This window comes from Myotis nattereri, assembly GCF_964212035.1.
Source record: "Myotis nattereri genome assembly, chromosome: 11".
NCBI classification, from domain to species: domain Eukaryota; kingdom Metazoa; phylum Chordata; class Mammalia; order Chiroptera; family Vespertilionidae; genus Myotis; species Myotis nattereri.
In genome coordinates, this window is record NC_138086.1 from 12,640,114 (window position 1) to 12,664,095 (window position 23,982).

Here is a 23,982-nt window from a genome sequence, read left to right on the forward strand (position 1 = left end):
TGTTTGGCAAAACACACTTTTTTTATGTGAATATTTTACTGAAGCATATAGTATTCGCATAGAAAGTACACAAGTATTCAGCTTGAAGAATGATCACAAAGTACAATACTTGTGTAAGGAGCACTTTGTAAGCGTTCATCTCAATCTCTAGCCCCCTCCCTTCTCTCCCTATCTTCCCCCACCACCTGTGCCCCCTAGGTATCTACTGTTCTGATTCTAGTATTAGAGATTGGTTAGCTTGCTAATGAACTTTATATAAATGGTGTCATTCTGCAGGCACACTTTTATATTTGGCTTGTTTCAGTCAACATAATGTCTATACAATTTATCCATGTGTTGGGAGTAGTCATTGTTCATCTTTTTGTTTTGCACTTTTTAAAATTACCACGTGGCACTCTCTAGTGTCAATATACCACAATTTCCTTACTTACCTACGCTCTTATGGATGGACATTTGGGTCCTACTATGAAAATTCTAGCACAAGTCCTTTGGTAGATACTATGGCCCACATTCCTGTGGAGTGTATGAACCAGAGTTGGACTGCTGGGTCACAAGGTATGCGTATGTTCTATGTTAGTATACATTGCAAAGTGCTTTCAGAAGTGGCCACAGCAATTTCCACTCCCCCCAGGAGAACATGTATGTTCCAACTGCCTCATATTGCCCCCCAAACATACTTGAAATGCAACCAGAATTCACAAGGAAGTACAGGAAATCCCTAAGGGCTAGAAAGATAACCAAAGAGTAAGCTGAAACCACCAATTAAGTGAAATTTGAACAGGAAGCCAGTGCTGGTTCAAGAGCAGAGCTGGTGTAGAGACTACTTTTGGAGTCTGTGGCGATTGGAGACTAGCCCTTGGACCCACAAAATGGAGAAGCAGAACCAGAGGACCCCTGGGTAGAGACAATCACCTGCCTGAAAAGGGAATCAGCCAGGACACCCGATTCTCACCGCCCCTCCCAGGTGGGAGGGGTTTCCTCTATGACTGTAATCGCAGTCTGGCTTTGTGGGGCTGGGGTTCAGATTTAAGAAGTCACTAAGTTAAGAAATTAAGTGAAATCAAAGTCAATATATAAATAACAATTCTAATAAAACTGTTCATTAATTTTCACAAGACCTGTGAATGCATAAGATAGTGAGAAATTCAGAAATGTCGATTTAGAGATTAACTCTAAAATGAGGATTAAGTAGAATGCAGTCTGAGCACTAAACTTTGTGAATTCCCAGATTATAAAAGAGAAAAACAATACATTTCTTAGTCAAGTTAGCACCTACAGCAAAAGCAGGTAAAAGACAAAACTGACTTGGATTATAACCCTGCCAATATAAATTATTTTATCTATGTTTTTGGTAAACCATTTAACATTTTTTACTTCAGTTTCCTTATCTACATTTCAAATATTTATGTTTCATAGAGTTGTTATGTGACTTACAGAAAAGATGCATACAAAGCTCTCATATTCTCAGCACTTAATAAACTCTCGATATTTATTAGCTGCTGTTATTATAATCAACATAATCATCACCAATTAGAAAAGAGCCTGAATATTCATCACATCAACAAATGTCACTGATCTCAATATAATTCTGGGTGATGTTACTTTAAATTACAAACAGAAATGATAAAAGATATAACCCAAATCTGCAAGATTTTTATTTCTGATCCATAAAGAATGTTATATATAATTTGTATTATGGCTCAGTTAAGTCAGCGGGCAATATATACAAGCAGTGACTGTCTCTTTAATGAAGCACAAAATGCCAGAAAGATAATAGGATATCACATATCAAAACACTGCTACAGGTGTGAATTCTACAGCAATACGCTGGGCTCAGTGGTGAACACAACTGCTGTGTGACAACAGGTACAACTACTGTACAAGCACTTGGTGCTCATCAATGCACACAATTTATGAAAGAGGTACGAAGCATGTGTCAGGTGCTATGTTAGAGCCAAGGACTGTGGCAATGAATAAGATAACAGTTCTGCTCCTTATGGAGGAACACAAAATGTAGCGAAGTCAGACATGGGGAAATTGTACACAGGAAAGGGGGCTGTTGCAATGATGGACAAAATTTTACTACGAGGAGGAGGTGGAGGAGGGAAGGTGAAGAAAAGAATCTAAGGTCTTTCCTGATAGGTGGCATTGTGTGAAGAGGATAAATGTTGTGATGCCAGTCCCTGCTTCTGGAAATGGATTTCCCAGGGGCCTCAATGGGGCAGGGTGTCCTATACTAGTAGAAGAGCAAGAGACCTAGATGCGTTCAAGCCAAAGTCCTAGTCACCATACAGATACATCTGCAATAACAGGGGCTTAAAGGAGCAGCAGCGTAGGCTCCAGCTTTTACTTCCGCCCACATCCCATGTACCCGGACTTAGGTAGGTGGCCACCGTTACCTCAGTGGAGGCTGCAGAAGGCAAGTCTTTATTTTGGGTGGCCAGGGGCCCCTCTGAAAACTGCAGGATCCGTTATTACAGAGGAAACAGGAGAAGAGATGGTGAGGGCCAATGAACCAACTCTACCATGGCCCTTTAAGGAAAGCTGAGGAACAAGGGGCCAGTGCCAAGGGGACTAAGTAGAAACCCCTAGTCCAGTGGTCGGCAAACTCATTAGTCAACAGAGCCAAATATCAAGAGTACAACGATTGAAATTTCCTTTGAGAGCCAAATTTTTTAAACTTAAACTATATAGGTAGGTACATTGTTATTAACTTAATTAGGGTACTCTAAGCTGGACTTTGCTAAAAACGTCCTCAATCTGATTGAGGTACGTTCGCTGAGGTCGACCCCTTCCAACTCGCCCATCCACACTCGTCTTGTATACTTGTTTTGTCTATCTCCTTTCGTTCATCCTCTATATGGCCACCCCCCACTTCTAACGCCACTTCTTCAAAACAGACTCGCCCACGCCGAAAACCAACTTCTGCGCATGGGCCACGAAGTTTCATCGCACTCTATGTGCGCGCCCGCACGTGGTATTTTGTGGAAGAGCCACACTCAAGGGTCCAAAGAGCCGCATGTGGTTTGCGAGCCGCAGTTTGCCGACCACTGCCCTAGTCCAAAGAGCTAAAGTCAGAGTCAAGGCAGAGAGCTGAGAGTCTGAGACCGGACAGAGAGAGCAAATGTGAAAGCAATTTGCAGATGGCCAGGAGGTAAGGTCCAGTGCAGGTTCCGAGAACAACCTTGGGTGTGAGTGGATCGTTTTGCAGGGCAGGGGAGCTGAAGGCCGTAAAAATGGGAAGCGATGGCATAAGCCAAAAAGTAGATTTTGGGGTGAGTGGTCAGAAATGAAGAGGGCTGGAGTCAGCTGCGGAGGGCTGAGTGCTGAGGAGTTTGGATGCGTCTCTATAGGCATGAGCGTATGTTCAGGTAGCCAGTGGCATGGTCGGCTCAGCTCTGAAAACCAGCTGGTGCATTTGGAAGATATATTCGCAAGAAACAGGGTGACAGGAAGGAGATCGGTTAAAAAGAATGAATTGATTCAACAAACATTTAGTACTTTTTTAAAAATATGTTTTTATTGATTTTAGAGAGAGAGGAAAGGAAATGGAGAGATAAAAAGCTCGATCGGCTGCCTCCTGCACACCCGCTACTGGGGATCGAGTCCACAACCCGGGCATGCACCCTGACCACAGCCCGAGAACTGAACCAGCAACCTCTTGGTGCATGGGATGACACTCAGTCCACTGAGCCACTCAGTCCACTGTTTGGCTGGGCAAACAATTGGTACTTTAGGGCCGGAAAGTCTGCTGGGTACAGCATATACAAAGATGGAAAAGTGATTTGGGGAAGGAGGCAGAAAGGGAGAGAAGCATGCAAACAATTACAGTTTTGAAGTTCAAGCTCTCTTAAGTGTCAAGAGGTGCCCTGGGAATATCTCACTCCCGGAAGCCAAGACTTCAGCTGAGATGTTTTCCAGGCAGGGAGGGGTCAGGACAGGAGAGGAGGCCACTTGAGGTAATGGGAACAGCAGATGCAAAGGCTGGGAGAGCAGAGAAAGCGCGGGATGTCTGCACAGCAGCTGGCAGCGCATGGTTAGATCACAGAATGCATGAGGGGAGGAGACAGGAGGTAGACTGAGGCCAGGCCAGGAAGGGACCTATCTGTCATGATAAAGGTGACATTTATCCTGGAAGTGACAGAGCCTTGTAAAAACATTAAGCAGGTAAATGACATGACCGTGTTCCCTGTTAGAAAGGCCCCTTGAATGGCAGTGTAAAGAGCGGAAGTGACTGGCTGAGGAGACCCCGCTAGGCGCCCGCACAAGTCCAGACAGCAGATAATGAGGGTGCCTCATGGGGCACGGAGGAGGCAACATATTCAAAATTCATTTATCAAAGAATAAAATCTAGAGTTGTATTAATCAACTGAAATCATTAAATTAGAAAGATTGAAGAAGTAAATATAGTGGCAGGTGATGTTTTTAGATTCAGAGGAAGAACAAGAGATGCAGCAGACTGGCTGAGGAGCATGAACGTGGGAGCCCAAGGATTCACCCACTTGGAACTGTTTGGTAGAAGCACAAACTAATTTGGTCATCAACAAGGTTACCATATAATTTTCTAAACTGGGACACTTTTAAGTGTAAAAAGTTAATAATAACAGTTATTAATAACACTGGGATGACAGGCATAATAAAGGACTGTACTGGCCAGACCGGGAAGTCTGTTCCTCTAGTTACTAAGGAAATGCCCTATAAATTGTCCATCTTGGATAGAACTTTCCTGGATGGATTCAGAAAACAGTAAGTTGGGCCAGAGGGACGATTTTGGAATTTCTAATAGATTGTATCTTGGGGATTAATAAGATCATTCAAGCAAGAAAGTACAGAGTGAGGAGAACAGGGTCAAAATCCAGGTCAATGAAAGGCATTAGGGAAAACACTGGAAAGTCCACGTCCTGGGTGAAGGGTGGAGTGTGTTTGTTAGAAGTTTATGTTAGAATAAATTAGTTGACTAAGTTTACATTAGAATCCGTTAGGGTTCTGTCAGTTAATCACTGCTGCTCAAATTAAGCAAGAATACCATTCTCTGCACTGAACATTGTGGAATGTGTGTTAAAAAAAATAGCCTTCCCTTTGTTTACACAGAGCTAAGTGAGTCTGGTCTTTCAAATATAATTTTATAAAAATTAAGGGAATAATCATGGAGAATCAAAAGCACAAAAAAACAGATTCCAAAGAAGAGGTTCTATTTATCATGATTTATCATGGTTCAACTTCATAGGTACCCTGTCTTTCTCCTCTCAGCCAGTTACCCAACTCTATATGACAAGGAAGAGATTTAGTGACTCCTAATCGTCATTTTCTCTTTTCAGCCATTTCCTATGAAGGGGGAATCTAAATCTGGGGGCTCCACGTGGGTCTGTGCACTTGAGACACACACTTCTTCCAGACCACCCAGCTGGGTAGATGCTACAGTATGAGAGGAAATGCCTGACACTCACCTGTTTACAAGCAACAAATGCATCAGGCAGACCACCACCTGACCAGAGGACACCTGCCTGCCCAGAGATGATTTCTAGGATGCTGGAAATAAATGTCCAGAAGACAATTAAAAAGCCAGATGTGGAGATTTGGGTTTGGGACTAGTTATAGCAGAAGCCCAGTTAAAGCTGAAAGACAGGGTGAGTTCTTAAAAAGCAGGACTAGCCAGCTGTGAATGGAGCTTGGAAGCTGCTTATGGTTAAACAAAAGAGAAAAATCTGGAAAAACAAAGAAAAATACCTTGTTATCAAAGTCAGAGTGGAAACAAAGAATGGAAGAGTTTTGGGGGAGGAGTTGGCATTATACAGTTAACCCAGAGAGACCACATAAGAACATGAGGGGTAAGAAGCAACTGCTTTGGCAATATATAAATTATACAATCTACTCCTGCAGTAAAAAAGACACACACCCCCAAATAGAAAATCTCTTTAGCCTGGCTGATGTGGCTCAGTAGTTGAGCATGAACCTATGAACCAAAAGGTCATGGTTCAATTCCCAGTCAGGGCACATGCCCCAGGTTGCAGGCTTGATCCCCATGGGGGATATGCAGAAGGCAGCCGATCAATGATTCTCTCTCATCATTGATGTTTCTATCTCTCCCTCTCCCTTCTTCCCTGAAATCAATAAAAACATATATATTTTTTAAAAGACTCTCTTTATATGAGAGCTTCAACAGCAAAGATGCACACAATCTCCCTAATATGTTTCTCTGCAGGAACTTGACGTATCAAAGTTCTCATGACCGAACAGTTTCGCTAAGAAACTTTTCTGCCTGCTCACACTAAGTGATGAAACAAAGGTTCACCCTCAGTGACTGGTTCAGCTCTGGAGCCGTCACAGGCCAGCTTTACTGTGAGGAGCTCCTATTACCAAATACTACATTGCAATCTGCATAAACTGCTTAACCATTGGGAAGAAGACCAAGGACAAAAATGGAAAAAGTACTGATTTGGGAATTTGATCTCCTATGAATTAACCTTGGAGAATTAGTTATGCAATGTTCCAAGACTTAATTTTTTCATCTGTTAAGACGAGGTGATTAGCCTGGATGAGCTATGTATCTTTGAACTCTGAAATCCCATGATGCTTTACTGAAAAACAGTGGAAACTGAGGTCTTCTTCTTGGGTGACAGTACTACTACCTTACATAGTCTGGACACATATAGACTACCATAGAGAGGAAAAATATTTGTCTTTTGGGGCCTCAGCTTGTGGTCAGTGCAGAACCTTTTCACTCACATGATTACTTCAGACATTTTTTTCCCACAGAAAACTTCTCTTTATAACTTAGTTGTAAATGGATTACCTCTATGGAGAGCTACCTCAGTCAGAATATAAACTTTGTAAGAGGCAAATGATTCAAGAATATTTTCCAATGCCTTTCACTAGGATGGAAGGCAGCACGGTATAGTGTGAAGAGTAATTAAATCAGGCAATCTGGGCTTCCTTCCCAACTTCTATCTATTAATCTCTCCAGGGCTTAAATGTACTTATAATCATAAAAATCATAAAATGAAGTTAGACTGGAAGATTATGTATCTACTCCAGGGCTAAAATAAGTTATTGTAATCTATCATTTTACTTGGAGGTGTGTGAATGTTGTCAATCTCATTTTTTAAAATATTTCTTTTCTTATTCAAAATTCATCTTATGCTTCTTCAAGTAAGAGAATACAGGGTGAGACATCTTCTAAGTGAGAGAGAAAGAGGTTACAGTTCCCTCTATTCAACGATGACAGAGCACCCACACTTGCCAGGGGCCTGGGTATCCATAAGCCATCCTTGATTATCAAAAGCACCAGGCCTAATAAGGAGTCCTAATTAAGGAGCTGAGCTGCAACACTGCGCCCTACACTGCAGGGTGACACCAGTCGGGGAGCAGATTCCTCTCTCTGCCGAGCATGAGGTTCATTAGCTGAATATTCTAGATCAGTCATGCTCAGGTTCTGCTTCACTCTTTTGTTTTTGCTTTTTGCCTTTAGGTTGAGTACACGTATACCCCCTCTTATCAGTAACATATTGTTTTAAACTCAAAGATTTTCTTTAAGAGGTGAAGACAGGTTGCAAGCCACCCCTTTCATGCTCCTTTCTGGCATCCAATGCAATTCACAATAACAGAAGTTATCCAACAAGGAGCTCCAAGTACACATTTTTAGCTATTCGCGATGTCTCCATCTGGATGGACATAACACAGCACTTAAATTCAGCATGTCTAAACTCATATTCTATTTTCTTGATCACAATGACGCCTTTCTCTTTCTGAAAACATCACTGTTATCCTTCTATTCAGCACCCTCATTTCTCATATCTAATCTCTTCAATCTTTAGGATATTTCTAGCCTATAATATCTCTTATTATTTCTACCACTCTCGTCATCTTTAACCTAGTTGATTATTTTGCTCCTTGCAATGGCTTTACTCTGACTAGGAAATAAAGCCCAAACTTAATATGTCACTGAAGGTCCATGACATCATATGGTATTCCCAGTCCAGTCTTATTTCTTCTCACTATTCTTCATTAGCTCGATTGGAGCTGTTACCCACTTGCCCTTCCCACTCTCTGTTCCCATTGCTCCCTTCATCTGAACTACTCTTTCCCTCAGTGATGATGGCAAATCTCACTCACTCTGCAAGGCTCCAAATGATTTCTATCTCCTCTAGAATGAGTCATTTATGAACCCAACATCCCTGCAACTCTGCTCTCTGAAATATATGCACTCTCTCCCTTTTTTCCACAAAAATAAAAAATGTGCATTATTATCCTCTTTTAACCACATCTATTACCCTACTTTTTAGGAAATTTATTTTCAATTATAGTTGACATTCTATTCCCTTGTTTTAATTTTTTGTACTTCTCTTATCCTACAGTTTTCTGGTATTCCACACCCTTACCACTGGACCTAATGGCATAAATGATCCCTACAAATGATATCACACATAGTGTCCTACACTCAAAAGCTTTCTAATAACTTATTATTGCTAGAGCATATTCTTTCCAAAGTGGCTTAACTAGAAAAAAGAAGCACAAATAGATGGCTCACCATACTATGTTATTTCCTTAATAATCAGAATCCACAGCCCCCTCTATTAATAGGCCAGCACATATAAGGTGTAATGAGGCTGTTCATGTTAGAGGGCATGTATTTGAGACTTGGCCTTCCCTCTAACTAGTATCATGGCCTTGGTACTGAATCAAACAACCCAGCAGACTAATCAATACCAACCATTTTTTCCTAATTTTAGATGAGACAAAATAGCTAAAATTACTCCCACATTTCTTGTTAACAAACTCCAAACATATTTTTTTGCAAGAAGTCTCATATACTCTTGATCGTATCTGCTGGACAGAAAAATGTCAGTTCATATAGGTAGCTAATCATCTCCTGCAATGGTACCACTTAATCTTCTATTATTCCACTGACATACACACAAGTCAACAGCAGACAACTTTGCCACTCATCAAATTACAGCTGTGTAATGAGGTCAGCTGCTACCTGACACACCTTAAAACCCTTTGAAGCAGCAATATGGGCAGCAGTCCATCCTTCTATGTCGGCATGGTTAATGAGGTCTGCAGAAACAACAGGTTTGGCTGTGCCTTCAGGACTCTCTTCTTCTCCATCCAAGTCCAAGAGGTCTGACTTGGTTTCCTCCTCATGCAAGGAATTTCCACAAGCTGGTGCTCTGTGGTACATAAGAAGCTTGAGGCTGTCCACATGACCAGTATCCACAGCTGCGTGAACTGGTGTCCAGCCATGCTGAAAATAAAATGACCAAGGGAAATAGTTAATTACAACACTAATATTGAGAGCAGCATTACTTGAAGTTCACCTCTAAATGTTTCTGGGCTTGGACCTCTGAGCTGGGAAAAGCAGGCGTTCCAATCCTGAATATCACTGGTGAATTGAGTTCTTAAGAAGTTCTCTGACCTGTCAGTAAGTGTATTTCTCATTGCTATGACTCATGTTTGCTATTTTGTAAGAATTTCAACTTAATATTAACCAATCGAAGTGAGTAGACACTACCCAAACCAGTAATGAAGTATTTATTATGTATGGAAAACCCCAATCTCAATTTAATACTACAAAAGAGAATGAACTTTAGCATAAAACGATTTTTTGAAATGTATATCTAACTATAATGTTATTAGTAATGTACTAAATGAATGCTATTATACGCCAGTTTTACTTATAGGGCAGAATCCTAATTCTAGTGATCTTAAAACTTTATGTCAATAATTCCAGAAGATTCTCAATAATAGGGAAAAGTTAGTCATACAGGAAAACAAAGCCAAAGTACTTCCTGGGGTGCCCATGGGCTTCTATTGAGTGTTCTGTGATTGCACTGATACATGCAAACTTACAAAATGTTCCAACTAACAATGAGTGGGCCTATTCTCTATGTTACTTGGAAGCCGCAATCATTCACCTTGCTGGTTGCTGGAATAGACTCAACTCTTTTCTAGGGCAATGGTTCTCAGGTGTGGTCCCAAAACCAGCAGCATCAGCATCACCCAGAAACTTGTTAGAAATTCAAAATCTTGAGCATCACTCAAAACCTACAGAATCAGAAACTTTTTGGATGGGGCCCAGCAATCTGCGGTTTAACAAGCCCTCCAGGATATCCTGATGCACTAGATCAGCGGTTCTCAACTTGTGGGTCGCGACCCCTTTGGGGGTCGAATGACCCTTTCACAGTGATCGTCTAAGACCATCGGAAAACACATATATAATTACATATTGTTTTTGTGATTAATCACTATGCTTTAATTATGTTCAATTTGTAACAATGAAAATACATGCTGCATATCAGATATTTACATTACAATTCATAACAGTAGCAAAATTACAGTTATGAAGTAGCAACGAAAATAATGTTATGGTTGGGGGTCACCACAACATGAGGAATTGTATTAAAGGGTCACGGCATTAGGAAGGTTGAGAACCACTGCACTAGAGTGTGACAAGCACTATTCTAGGGAAAATATGGTCTCCTGTAAAGCAAAACATTTTTTATACAGAGATGGGTCTCCCTTCTACTCATGTACCTATCTTCATTAAATTTTTAAGACTTTCATTACAAAAAATGTACTGAGCTTTATTCTGGTGATCTGTGTTTTAGCTTCATTTTATTTTTCCTATCTTTATTTTCCCATTGGCAAGTTTTTTTCATGTGGCATTTCATATTGCTATGCTAAATATCTCTTAGTGAGCTTCAGCACTTAAAAAATAGGGTACACGATAGGGAGAAGAGGAAGAAAAAACGGCAGAGGAATAGGCAGATGTGTAGTGCACCTCATCCGGGGCCAGACTGGAAATACAACTAAATCAGAGAAAATCCACCCGGAAGTAACAAATTAGGCCCAGCTCAGGAGGCAATTTTAAGGAAGGACAGAAAATGCCTGGAGACTGGTAGGAAGTGTGGCGAGGGCTTGCGAGGGGTGACAGGGTTGGGGGCACACACTTGAGGTGCCTGAGAAGGGAAGCAGGGCTGGGAGATGTGGCCAGGAGTCCTGTACTGGGAAGTTCTTAGGTTTCCAAACCTAAATGGCCATTTCTCTCCAAAGAAGCTAGCTAGCCCCTCCCAGTAACCTCAGGGCAGGAGATACAGCCTGCCACACCCTGCAATTTGAGCTTTACAGAGGAAACAAAGGCAGAGACCAAGCTTGTGTGTCTGAATAGTCTCAAGGAGTCCTCAGTGACTGGATTGGAAGAGAGGCCCTGGGAACCAGACTGATAAAAACTCCAGATTGCCAGCCAACCCCATTGAATGCCATTCAAGGATGGCTGTCCAAACAAGGACAGAGTAATATTTTGGGCCACTCATGGAGGAGTAGCTCTAGGTCAGGAAAAAACATTCATCATATTCCCTGAAAGTGAAACAGCCCAACCTAAAGCCCTGTCAGAAACAGACAAAGAGGGCGGATTGGTCCCGCCTACTTGCTGCCTATGCCTGTGGAGACAGACACAAGCAGAGGACCTGTGGATCACCTGGAGCTTCAGGCAGGGTGCTAAATGCCAAAAGACAGTGCCTGACAAACAGGAAGCCCAGAATTGGCAGACAGACAGAAGAGTGGGGACCTAAACCAGCTCTCATGGGGCATTAAAACTCGGTTGAAGCGAAAGGACCCTTCACTTCACTTTTTTATTTTTATTTAAAAATTTTTTAATTATGTTTTATTTTTTGCACCTTTTTCGTCCTCTCTTCTTTTTCCCCTCACATTTTCCTTCTCGTTTTCTCTGTTTTAGTATTTCTTTCCTTCCCCATTTTTAAAATTGATCTTCTTTATCTGCTCATTGATCTGTTATGCCAGTCTCTGTTGGTTAATTCATATATAATTTTCTCCTCCCTGCTCCTACCCCATTCCCCCTTCTTTTCTTTTTCCTCACTACTCAATTTTTTTCTCTCTTCTCTTGCTCTTCTCCTAATTTTTAAACTTGTTTCACTTCCTAAATTCAGGTGTATGTGCTCTCTCCACTATTTCTTTTAAAAAACATATTTATTTTTCTTCTTATCTTCTCATTTCTTTTCTCCCTCCTCTACTCTAAACCATGGTCCTTCCCCTATCCCTCCAATTCCTTAACCTCCTTTCCTTTTTTTTCTCCCCCAAATTGAAGAAACCATGTATTTAACTTTAATTGAGTTATTTCAAGTCACAAATTCAGAGACTTGTAAACATGCAGTTCAATCTCACCCCCAGGCAGGGGGAAAGAGAGGAAAGAGGATTCATTCTGATATTTATGGTTCCCAAAAAGTTGTAATATTGTGCTTGGAACACACAGAACCAGTTATTAACTCCTTGCTACTGTAACAAATTCTAACAGTTCAGTCCAGGTTACTGTGACTGGAAGGGCGAGGGCTACGCCCTCCATCTTGCCCCAGGGCGAGGGCTATGCCCTCCATCTTACCCTGGATCCTCCATTTTGGGGCAGCAGCCTTAGCCATGTGCTCGGCAAGGAGCTTCTTCCCGGAAGCCCAAGCCTCTGCGAGCCACACCCAGGATTTCTTTAAACTAACCAATGACAATCAAGGGAAGTGTGCGCCATAGATATGACCACATCCTGTGTAACAAGACACCGACTTGCGCCTGGCCAATCGGCAGGGCCCACAGTCCTCTCTCCTCCCCTTACTCCAATCCCCCTATAAAACCCCTCTCCACACAGAGTTCACTCTCTCTCTGCCGCTTGCCACTGCATCAGTGAGTGTGGTCGGGGAGCCGAGCTAGCTCGAATAAAGACTCTTTGCTTTTGCATCGGACTAGGCTGGCATCCTGGTGGTCTTTTGGGGATCTTGAAATCTGGGCATAACAGTGACCTCTGACAGATCAAGGAAACAAGTTATTTTCTCCTCTTGTGATTATAGGACATTGCCAGATATGTTTTCCTTAGTAATAAATGTCCTGGAATTCAATTCATGTACTTTCAACAGTTTGTCAAAAAAGAGCCAATAAACAAATACTGAATTACATTTTGTTGGGTCTTTCAAACCCTCAAGCTCCAGACTATAAAAAGATCTATGTGTCTCCCACCCTGACCATCTGACTACTTTTCCAGATAGCACTGACCACCCATAGATTCAAAGCCAAGGGTGAAGCTGACATGGTCTATTGGAGCCAGTAGACAGGAGGGCAATGAGAACTGATGAAGCATTTATGGACAGAATATAGTTCACTGTGGGGTTGAAGTTCTTCAATATAAAGAAGGATGCAACAATGACCAAGACCAGGAACAGGGTGTTGTTACAGAAGATGGAAAATCTAGCTTCATACTCAGCAACTTCATTCTTCTCCAACAAGAATCTTTCATCTTTTTACTTTGGAGACATCTTTGCATTATCAGCTTCAGAAATTTTTCCAGTCACTTCTTTGGAAGCAGCATCTTCCCTCTTCTGTGCTATGTTGTGGTAGAGCACAAATTTCACATTTTTGTAGGCAAAGGCTACCAAATAAGCACTTACAAGGGTCATCACACTATACAGAACAGCAGACTGAATAAGATCCACATGCCATATTCGCCAGTATAACCAAATGGTGATGGTGAACACGATGAAGGCATTCCCAAAAAAGAGTGCGGAGCACTTGGGTAAGAGGATGTGATTGAACTCCTGAAGGAGCAGGTCCTTCTCGGACAGCTGCTTGGAGCTGCCTTTGAGAACAATGGTGGAGCAGGAGCTGGGCCTTATTTTCTTTATTTAAGCTCTGCATCTATACAGATTCTGACCCCCCCACCCCCATCTTCTGGGTGTTCTCATTTATGCCTTTTGGTGGTTTTTTTGTTTGTTTCTTTTGTTGTGTTTTAGTCCAATATTCTTTCTTTCTTTTTTTTTCCTATCATTCTTGCTCTCATATTTTATCTTTCCTAATTCTCTTTTCTCTGGTGGTCACTTTTGTTGGGGTAATTGGTGTCTTGTATACACCAATTATTGCACTGTTCCTTTTGCGTCATATCTTTTCGTGTTGCATTTTGTGCTGTTCAGTCAGCACCTCCACAATGACTAGCACAATGTGGTATGGAACGAGCCACATAAACAGACACCCTGAGAGGAGACTCTATCCATGAAAGGAACAATAACATTCAAGACCCAACTCATCAGGAGAACCCAAATAGCTCAAGTAGGAGGCCTCCCTAGAACACCCAGCTGAGGGTGACCTGAGAGACTGCACCACCGGGTCCTACAAAACATCTACTACATAAGACCAATCCAAAAAACTCTGAGTGGCATATCAGTTTGAACTAATACATAGAAACAATTACAAAGGAGCAACCCCCAAATGAAAGAAAACAAGGAATCACCAGAAAAGGAACTAAATGAAATGGAGTCAAGCAATTTGTTGGAGAAAGAATTCTGAGTAATAGCTATAACAGGGGTGAGCAAACTTTTTGACTCGAGGGCCACAATGGGTTCTTAAACTGGACCGGAGGGCCGGAACAAAAACATGGATGGAGTGTTTGTGTGAACTAATATAAATTCAAAGTAAACATCATTACATAAAAGGGTATGGTCTTTTTTTTTTAGTTTTATTCATTTCAAACGGGCTGGATCCGGCCCACGGGCCGTAGTTTGCCCACGGCTGAGCTATAAGGATGCTCAAACAACTGAATGAGAAATTCACCATGTGTAAGAATCAAGAGGAAATGAATGAAATAGCTACAATAAAGGACACAATGGAATGTTTCAACAGTAGACTAAATAGCTGAGGACCGAATCAGCGAGTTAGAAGACAAAGTAGAAAAATTCACCCAAGCAGAGCAACAACTGGAAAAAAAATTTTAAAGCAGGAGGAGAGTCTAAGGGAGCTTTGGGACAACATGCCACGAAACAACTTCTGCATAATAGATGTACCAGAAGAAGAGGAAGCTGAGCAAGGAATAGAAAACCAGTTTGAAGAAATAATGACAAAAAACTTCTCTGACTTTGGAAAGAAAAAGGTCACATAGTCCAAGAAGCAGAGTCCCAAACAAGATGAACTCATAAAGACTGATACCAAGACACATAATTAAATTAGCAAAATTAAAAGGCAAAGAAAGAATCTTAAAGGCTGCCGAGAGAAACAGAAAGTTACCTACAAGGGATCTCCCATTAGACTATCAATGGATTTCTCAACAGAAACACATCAGGCCAAAAGGGAATGAAATTAACTATAAAAAGTGATTAAAAGCAAGGAACTGAATCCAAGAATATTCTATTCATCAAGGCTATCATTCAAAATTGAAGGTGAAATAAAGAGCTTCACAGACAAAGATAGGCTAAGAGAGTTTATTACCACCAAAATAGCAATGCAAGAAATGCAAAGGGACTGTTGTAAAATGAAGGAATAGAAAGGAAAGAAGAAATATAGGCATAAAGAATAAAAATGGCAACAAACAAGTACCTATCAATAATAACCTTAAACGTAAATGGATTAAATGCTCCAATCAATAGACATAGGATAGCTGAATATGTAAGAAATGTGACCCATATATATATGCTGTCTACAAGAGACCCACCTTAAAGGACTCACACAGACTAAAAGTGACAGGATGGAAAAACATTTTTCAGGCAAATGGAAATGAAAAAAAAAGCTGGGGTAGCAATACTTATATCTGACAAAATAGACCTCAAAGTGAAGGCCATAACAAGAGAAAAGGAAAGCCACTTTATAATACTAAAGGGATAGATTCAACAAGAGGCTATAACTCTAGTAAACACATATGGGCCCAATACAGGGGCATCTAAATATATAAAATAACTTCTGGAGGATATCAAGGGAGAGATCGACAGCAATACAATAATAGTAGAGGACTTTAATACCCCACTGACATCACTGGATAAATCTTCTAGACAAAAAATCAACAAGGAAACAGAAATCCTAAACGACACTCTAGAAAACAGAACTAATTTATATTATCAGAACACTCCTTCACAAAGCTACAGAATGTACATTCTTCTAAAGTGCACATGTGACATTTTCAAAGATAGACCACATTATAGGACACAAGCTAAGTCTCCACAAATTCAAGAAGACTGAAATCATGTCAAGCATCTTCTCACACCACAATGTCCTGAAATTAGATATCAACTACAATAATAACGCTCAAAAACAATCAAATACATGGAGGCTAAATAGCATGCTATTAAACAATGAATGGGTAACCAAAGAGATCAAAGAAGAAATAAAACACATCCTGGAAACAAATGAAAATGAACACAAAACAATGCAACATTTATGGGACACTATAGGGCTACCACAAAAAAAAAAAAAGAAAAACTGGCAATAAGTTATCTAACACTACAATTTAAAGAATTAGAAAGAGAACAATAAGAAAAGCCCAGAACAAGTAGAAGGAAGGAATAATAAAGATATGAGTGGAAATAAATGACATAGAGACAAAAAAAAAAATACAAAAGACCAATAAAACCAAGAGCTGGTTCTTTGAAAGGATAGGTGGTAAACAAGATAGATGAACCTCTAGCCCAGCGGTTCTCAACCTGTGGGTTGCGACCCCTTTGTGGGTCGAACAACCCTTTCACAGGGATCGCCTAAGACCAACGGAAAACACATATTGAATATATAATTACATATTGTTTTTGTGATTAATCACTATGCTTTAATTATGTTCAATTTGTAACAATTAAAATACATCCTGCATATCAGATATTTACATTACGATTCATAACAGTAGCAAAATTACAGTTATGAAGTAGCAACAAAAATAATTTTATGGTTGGGGGGTCACCACAACATGAGGAACTGTATTAAAGGGTCACAGCATTAGGAAGGTTGAGAACCACTGGTCTAGCCAGGCTCACAAGCAAACAAATAGAGAGGACCCAAATAAAATCAGAAATGAAAGAGGGGAAGTAACAACTAGCCCCATAAAAATACAAAGGATTGTAAAAAAATAAAACAAAAGAGTCTATGAACGACTTTATTCCAACAAATGGGACAACCTGGACAAAATGGACATATCCCTAGAAAAGTACAACCTTCCAAAACTCAATTAGGAAGAATCAGAAAACCTGATTAGACTGATAACTAATGAAATCGAAGCAACAATAAAAAAACTTCCAGCAAATTAAAGCCCTGGCCCAGACGAATTCACAGGGGAGTTTTACCAAATGTTCAAAGAAGAACTAACATCTCTACTCAAACTATTCAAAAATATTCAAGAGGAAGCAACACTTCCAAACTCTTTCTATGAGGCCAGCGTTACCCTAATTCCAAAATCAGATAAAGACACAACAAGAACTACAAGGCAATATCCCTGATGACTATAGATGCTAAATTCCTCAAGAAAATTTTAGCTAATAGGATCCGGCAATACATTAAAAAGATCATACATCATGACCAAGTGAGATTTATTCTGGGTATGCAAGACTGGTACAGTATTCGCAAATCAATAAAATGTGATACAGCACAGTAAAACGAGCAAGATAAAAATCACATGATCATATCACATGATGCAGAAAGAGCATTTGACAAAATGCAACACCCTTTTTAATAAAAACTCTCAGCAAACTGGTAATAGGGAACATATCTCACCATAATAAAGGCCATATATAACAAACTACAGCCAACATCATACTCAATGGACAAAAACTAAAACCATTTCCCCTAAGAACAGGAACAAGACAGGGATGACCTCTCTCACCACTCTTGTTCAAAATAGTACTAGAAATCCTGGCCATAGTGATCAGACAAGAAGAAATAAAATGCATCCAAATTGGAAAGGAGGAATTTAAACTCTCATTAATTGCAGATGACATGATACTATACATAGAAAACCCTAAAGACTCCATCAAAAAACTAGTAGGTTTAATAAATGAATTCAGAAACATAGCAGGATACAAAATTAATATCCAAAAATTTATAGCATTTTTATACACCAATAGTGAACTTTTAGAAAGAGAAACTTAAAAAAAAATCCCATTTACCATTACAACAAAAACATTCAGACACTTAGGAATAGACATAACCTGGGTAGGTGAAAGACCTGTACTTAAAACTACAGGACTTTGAAAAAAGAGATAGAGGAAGATATAAAAAGTGGAAGAATACAACGTGTTCATGGATTGGTGGAATCAACATCATTTAAATGTCCATATTACCCAAAGCAATCTATAGATTCAATGCAATCCCTATTAAAATACTAATGACATATTTAACAGACCTAGAAGAAACACTCCAGAAGTGCATAGGGAACCAAAATGACCGCAAATACAGCAATCTTGAGAAAGAACAAAGTTGCGGAATCACAATACCAGATATCCAGTTATATTACAAATCCACGTATTCAAAATGAGTTGGAGGAACCACAATACCACATGTCAAGTTATACTACAAAGACACTGTAATCAAAACAGCCTGTTACTGGCACAAGAACAGGCATATAGACCAGTGGAACAGAACAGAGAATCCAGAAATTGACCAAAAGCCACAACGCTCAATTAATATTTGACTAAGGAGGCAAGAGCATACATTGGAGCAGAAACATTCTCCTCAATAAATGGTGTTGGGAAAACTAAAAAGGTACGTACAAAAGAAAAATAACTTAGACCACCAATTTACACCATACACAAGAATAAACTCAAAGTGGATAAAAGACTTCAATGTGAGATGTGAAACTATAAAAGTCCTAGAAGAAACCATAGGCACCAAATTTCAGATGTCCCCCATTGGCAATGTTTATTGATACATCTAGGACAATGGAAACTAAGGAGACAAAAAACAAATAGGACTACATGAAAATAAAAAGCTTCTGCACAGCAAAAGAAGCCATCAACAAAATAACAAGAGAGTCCACTACATGGGAGAACATATTTGCCAATGATACATCCGATAAGGGGTTACTCTCCAAAATATATAGGAAACTCATTCAACTTAATAAAAGGAAGACAAACAATCCAATTTAAAAAGGGCAAAGGGCCTAAATAGACACTTCTCCAAAGTGAACATACAGAAAGCTAAGAGACATAAAAAAAAAGAAAAATGCTCAAAGTCACTAATTATCCAAGAGATGCAAATCAAAACACTAATGAGCTATCACCTTACACCTGTCAGAATGGCTATCATCAACAAATCAATAAATGACAAATGCTGACGAGGTTTTGGAGAAAAGGGAACCCTAGTACACTGCTAGTGGAATGCAGATTGGTGTAGCCATTGTGGAAAACAGTATGGAGTTTTCTCAAAAAATTAAAAATCGAACTCCCATTTGACCCATTCATCCCACTTCTAGGAATATATCCTAAGAAACCCGAAACACTCATCAGAAAGAATATATGCACCCCTATGTTCAAAGTAGTGCAATTTACAATAGCTAACACTTGGAAACAGCTTAAGTGCCCAACACAGATGAGTGGATTAAAAAAGTATGATACATTTACAAAATGGAATACTATGTGGGAATAAAAAAGAAAGAACTCTAAACATGTGCAACAGTATGGATGGATCTGGTGAGTATTATGCTGAAAGAAATAAGCCAGTCAGAGAAAGATAAGTACCACATGATTTCACTCATATGTGGAATCTAATGAACCAAATAAACTGATGATCAAACATAGACCCAGTCATAGAAGCATGAAGAGACTGTTGAACCTCAGAGGGAAGACAGGGGAGGGTGGCTGGGAAGAGATCAACCAATGAACTTGTATGCATATATGCATAACCCATGGACACAAACAATGGGGTGGTGAGGGCCCAGGGGAGGGGAAGGGAGTGGGCTGGAAGAAGTTAATGCAGTGATTCTCTACCTTCTGGCCCTTTAAATACAGTTCCTCATGTTATAACCCAACCATAAAACTATTTTCATTGCTACTTCATAACTGTAATTTTGCTATTGTTATGAATCGTAATGTAAATATCTGATATGTAGGATGGTCTTAGGCGACCCCTGTGAAAGGGTCATTTGACTGACAAAGGGGTCGCGACCCACAGGTTGAGAACCACTGGGTTAATGGGATTTAGGTAAAAGGAGGATGTAATGCTTTCAACAATAAAATTTTTAAAAAAGAAAAAAAAAACAAAACTCATATAATTTGTTCTGTGATTTAAAAAAAAAAGGGGGCCCCTGACCAGTTTGGCTCAGTGGATGGAGCGTCAGCCTGTGGACTGAAGGGTCTCAGGTTCGATTCTGGTCAAGGGCATGTACTTTGGTTGCTGGCACATTCCCAGTGGGGGGTGTGCAGGAGGCAGCTGATAGATGTTTCTCTCTCATTGATGTTTCTAGCTCTCTATCCCTCTCCCTTCCTCTCGGTAAAAAATCAATAAAATACATTTTTTTTTTAAAAAAAGGGAGAAAACTAGACCATAAATGGTAACAGTCTGATCATTTGTTAATGCTGTCCCCTGATAATGTGGCTTTTTGTCTGGTTCTGCACCGCATACCAATGAATCAACTTGGCTGAAACAAGACCATGGCTGGGCAACAACTGAAATAGCATGTAGTCCTCCTGTGGTAGGCAGTGAGACAGAGCGTGGACGATGGGCCAGTTATAGATGGTCACCAAGGCAGAACATCCTGGATAGCTAACACTGGGAGAAACTGGTACAGCAAGTATTGGAGATAAGTATTGTTAATGGGGACCTCACCCCTAAGGCATCTTCTGTTCCTTAAGAACAGCGGTTCTCAACCTGTGGGACACGACCCCTTTGGAGGTCGAATGACCCTTTCACAGGGGTCGCCTAAGACCATCGGAAAACACATATATAATTACATATTGTGTTTGTGATTATTCACTATGCTTTAATTATGTTCAATTTGTAACAATGAAATTGGGGCCACCACAACATGAGGAACTGTATAAAAGGGTCGTGGCATTAGGAAGGTTGAGAACCACTGTTCTAGAATGTCTCCAGGCATGCAGGTCAGATTCTCCCCCTGACCTTCACTCTCCTGGCATATGGCTAAGTCGTGTGGTAGACCCCCACCCTTAGAGGAGAACAAGGGGGCTGCAGGAAAGCCCCGTCTAACTTTCATACCAGGACAGCAGATGACCTGACAGGCCGTGATAGGTCAGCTTTAAGAAGTATTAACCACGCCCACCCCCCACACCCCCAGCTGCCCAGGGGTTAAAAGGAACCCTAGCCCACACCCTAGAGCAGCTCTCTGAGACGCCCACTCAAAATTTCTCCGTGAGTGTACCTTTTCTTTGCTTGTTTAAGAAATGTTCTCTCTTGAGTTTGGGTCCTGTCTCTGAATTCTTTTCCTAGCCAGAGCTCAAGTACAGAGGTCAACTTTCTCCGTGGCCCTGGAGGGCTCCTGAGAGGTAAAGCATTGCAAGGCTTGGCTTGCTCCGTGCTGGGCTGAGGACACCTTTACTTGGGTATCAGCCTCAAGCAGGCACCAGAGCTTAAGTGCTCATAATGATCCCTAATTTACATTACAAAGGTCACACAGCTGTTCCTGAAAAACTTTCCATCTCCCATTCTCCTTTGATTTCTTTTTAAGAGTCACAAGAAATATTGCCTTAAAATCCTCTATCAATTATACTGTTTACCTCTGTACTTCCAACAGTGTTATTCAGCTCGTTAAAAACTTGCTTGAGAGCATGTAGTTCTGGATTCTCCAACTTATAGGATGTGACAAATTTTTATGTGGCACTCCTTATTTTTCATGCAGCTTTGTGTTGTAAAACTCATTTTTCACATGTAAGGCAGGATTTCATCATTTCATAATGAAATCCATGTGTGTAACACCACAGATTTCTTAGATAAAATATATTTCTTAGATAAAATATATAAAATAACATGAATAAGTATAAAACTGGACTATTTTCTCAGATTTTCAAAAAATAGATTTAAAAAAAAAAAAACCTCTAGCAATAGGATTCAATGGAAAATGTTTATAGCTAACTTATATCACTGGTTATACCATTAATTGTTGGTTCGTTGGAAATTACTTAAGAAAGCCCAGGATCTAAGAGTGACCTATAAAACAGGTAATGCACCCTTAGTATCCTGAACAATTTTAAGGATGTTTCCTGTGAAATGGTTGCCCAGTATAGTCAATTCTCTATTAAGAGAAGAGCTCTATGGTACAGAGAACCTTTGGAAATTAAAATGTCTACACTTGCCTTTCATCAGGACTATGTTGGACGGTGGTGATTATTCCAACTTTAACAAAAATAAAATCCTGCCTGAGCTGAGCCCAATGAGGAGTGGATTGTGGTAGAAGCTCCTTCACTCCTCCAGCCCTTAGCTGGGCCCCGGTCAGAGAAACTCATGTCAGTGGACAGAGTTGATTTCTCTGTCTACAAGTGTATCACAGTATCTTGATGAAGACACATTTCAGAGGGCTCACTGGGAAGTTTTATTTCAAACGCATATCTATGTGGCTGAGCCTTTTACTAGTAGGTCTCCCTTCATCTGTGCAGCTTGTACAGGGCTAGCAGAACTGAGCTGGGTGAGGTCAATAGTTATTACATCAGCCTGCTGGGTTCTACAGTGGATTTCCAGAGTACTTCAAGTTCTGAAGCAAATTAGACAGGCACCCTGAACTCTGTGAGGTGCTACATCTTACTTAGCAATAACAAACCTCAGTCCTAGGAGAGACAGTCAACACAAATAAAAGACAAACCTCATCACAAACTCCCTTTCATTTACACATTACAACTGAGTACTGACTGCTATTGAGGATGCTGCTGCTGCTGACCATGATGACAGCTCCCTTTGGTCGGCTACTTACAATTTCCAGGCAGTACAGCAACCATCTTATATAGACAGGCTTATTTCATTTTAATACCCCTAATCATGGCTACCATTATTTGCCTTATTTTGTAGAGGAATCAACCCAGGAACAGAGAAGATAACACGCCCAAAGTGACAGTGCATCATGGAGGCAAGGTTCAAGCCACAAGGTCTTATTTTGGAGCCTGACCTCTCAGCCATTATGCACCACTTTTTCTATTACGGTCATGGTCACTGTCGCCAGAGTTTATACTTCTACAGAATTTTATAAAATATATAATGAACCTTGAAAATACATCCAGAATTGGAACATTCCTCACTCTACCCCTCAACCTTGATCCAAACTACTACTTCCCTGGATTAAAACAACAGATTTCTGACAGGCAGGCCTCCATGCATTTGTTCGGCCTCCTTCCCCTTACAATTTCTTATCACTGCAGCCAGAGGAATTCTTTTTTTTTTTTAATATACTTTATTGATTTTTTACAGAGAGGAAGGGAGAGGGATAGAGAGTTAGAAACATCGATGAGAGAGAAACATTGATCAGCTGCCTCCTGCACACCTCCTCCTGGGGATGTGCCTGCAACCAAGGTACATGCCCTTGACCAGAATCGAACCTGGGACCCTTCAGTCCGCAGGCCGACGCTCTATCCACTGAGCCAAACTGGTCAGGGCCAGAGGGATTCTTATAAAAATGAATGAACTCATGCCCTGACCAGGTGACTCAGTTGTGTTGAGAGTCATCCCATATACCAAAAGGTAGTGGGTTCAATTCTCGGTCAGGATGCATACCGAAGGCAACTCTCAATGCTTTTCTCTCACATCAATGTTTCTCTCTCTCTCTTCCCTTCCTCTCTCTAAAAATCAATGAAAACATATCCTTGGGCAAGAATTTAAAAAAAGAGTTAGTCCATATCCATGTTTTGTTCAAAACCATCCAGCCTCACCCTAAGTCCTCCTCACGGCCCACGCCTCACTGAGGTACACTGAGGGTGCCCCACTCTTCCACCTGAGGGCTCTGCACTTCCTCTTCCTCAGGCCGGGCACACAGCTTTCCTCATCTTTCATGGGCTGTGCTCTTGCTTCCTTTAGGGCTTGGTTCAGTTGTCACATCTTCACTGAAGACTTTTCTGACCAATTCTTATGACCCCAGGTCCTGCCATCTCCTAAACACCCAACTACTATCTGTTCACTTATTTGTTTATTGTTGCCCTCCCCCTGCCCCCAATAATGGAATATAACATGGATGAGGCCAGGGGCTGTTTGGCTGCTGCTGTCCCTCTAGTCCCTAGGACAGCTGGTACTCGGGAAATGTTTGTTAAATGAATA

The 23,982-nt window shown here is 40.6% G+C and overlaps 1 protein-coding gene and 1 pseudogene across 2 annotated transcripts in view; both read right to left on the minus strand.

Annotated features, from left to right (window-relative positions):
- CTTNBP2 (cortactin binding protein 2) overlaps window positions 1-23,982 on the minus strand; it is a 99,737-nt gene that overhangs the window by 69,862 nt on the left and 5,893 nt on the right. Inside the window, exon 4 of the mRNA XM_081102068.1 lies at window positions 8,990-9,244. Coding sequence (XP_080958194.1) covers window positions 8,990-9,244 — 255 coding nt within the window. The remainder of the gene's footprint in view (window positions 1-8,989; window positions 9,245-23,982) is intronic.
- LOC308527254 (translocon-associated protein subunit gamma-like) lies at window positions 12,995-22,621 on the minus strand (annotated as a pseudogene). Its single transcript has 2 exons — window positions 22,587-22,621; window positions 12,995-13,662 (listed from the first exon to the last, which is right to left on the minus strand). The product of its transcript is annotated as a translocon-associated protein subunit gamma-like (transcript).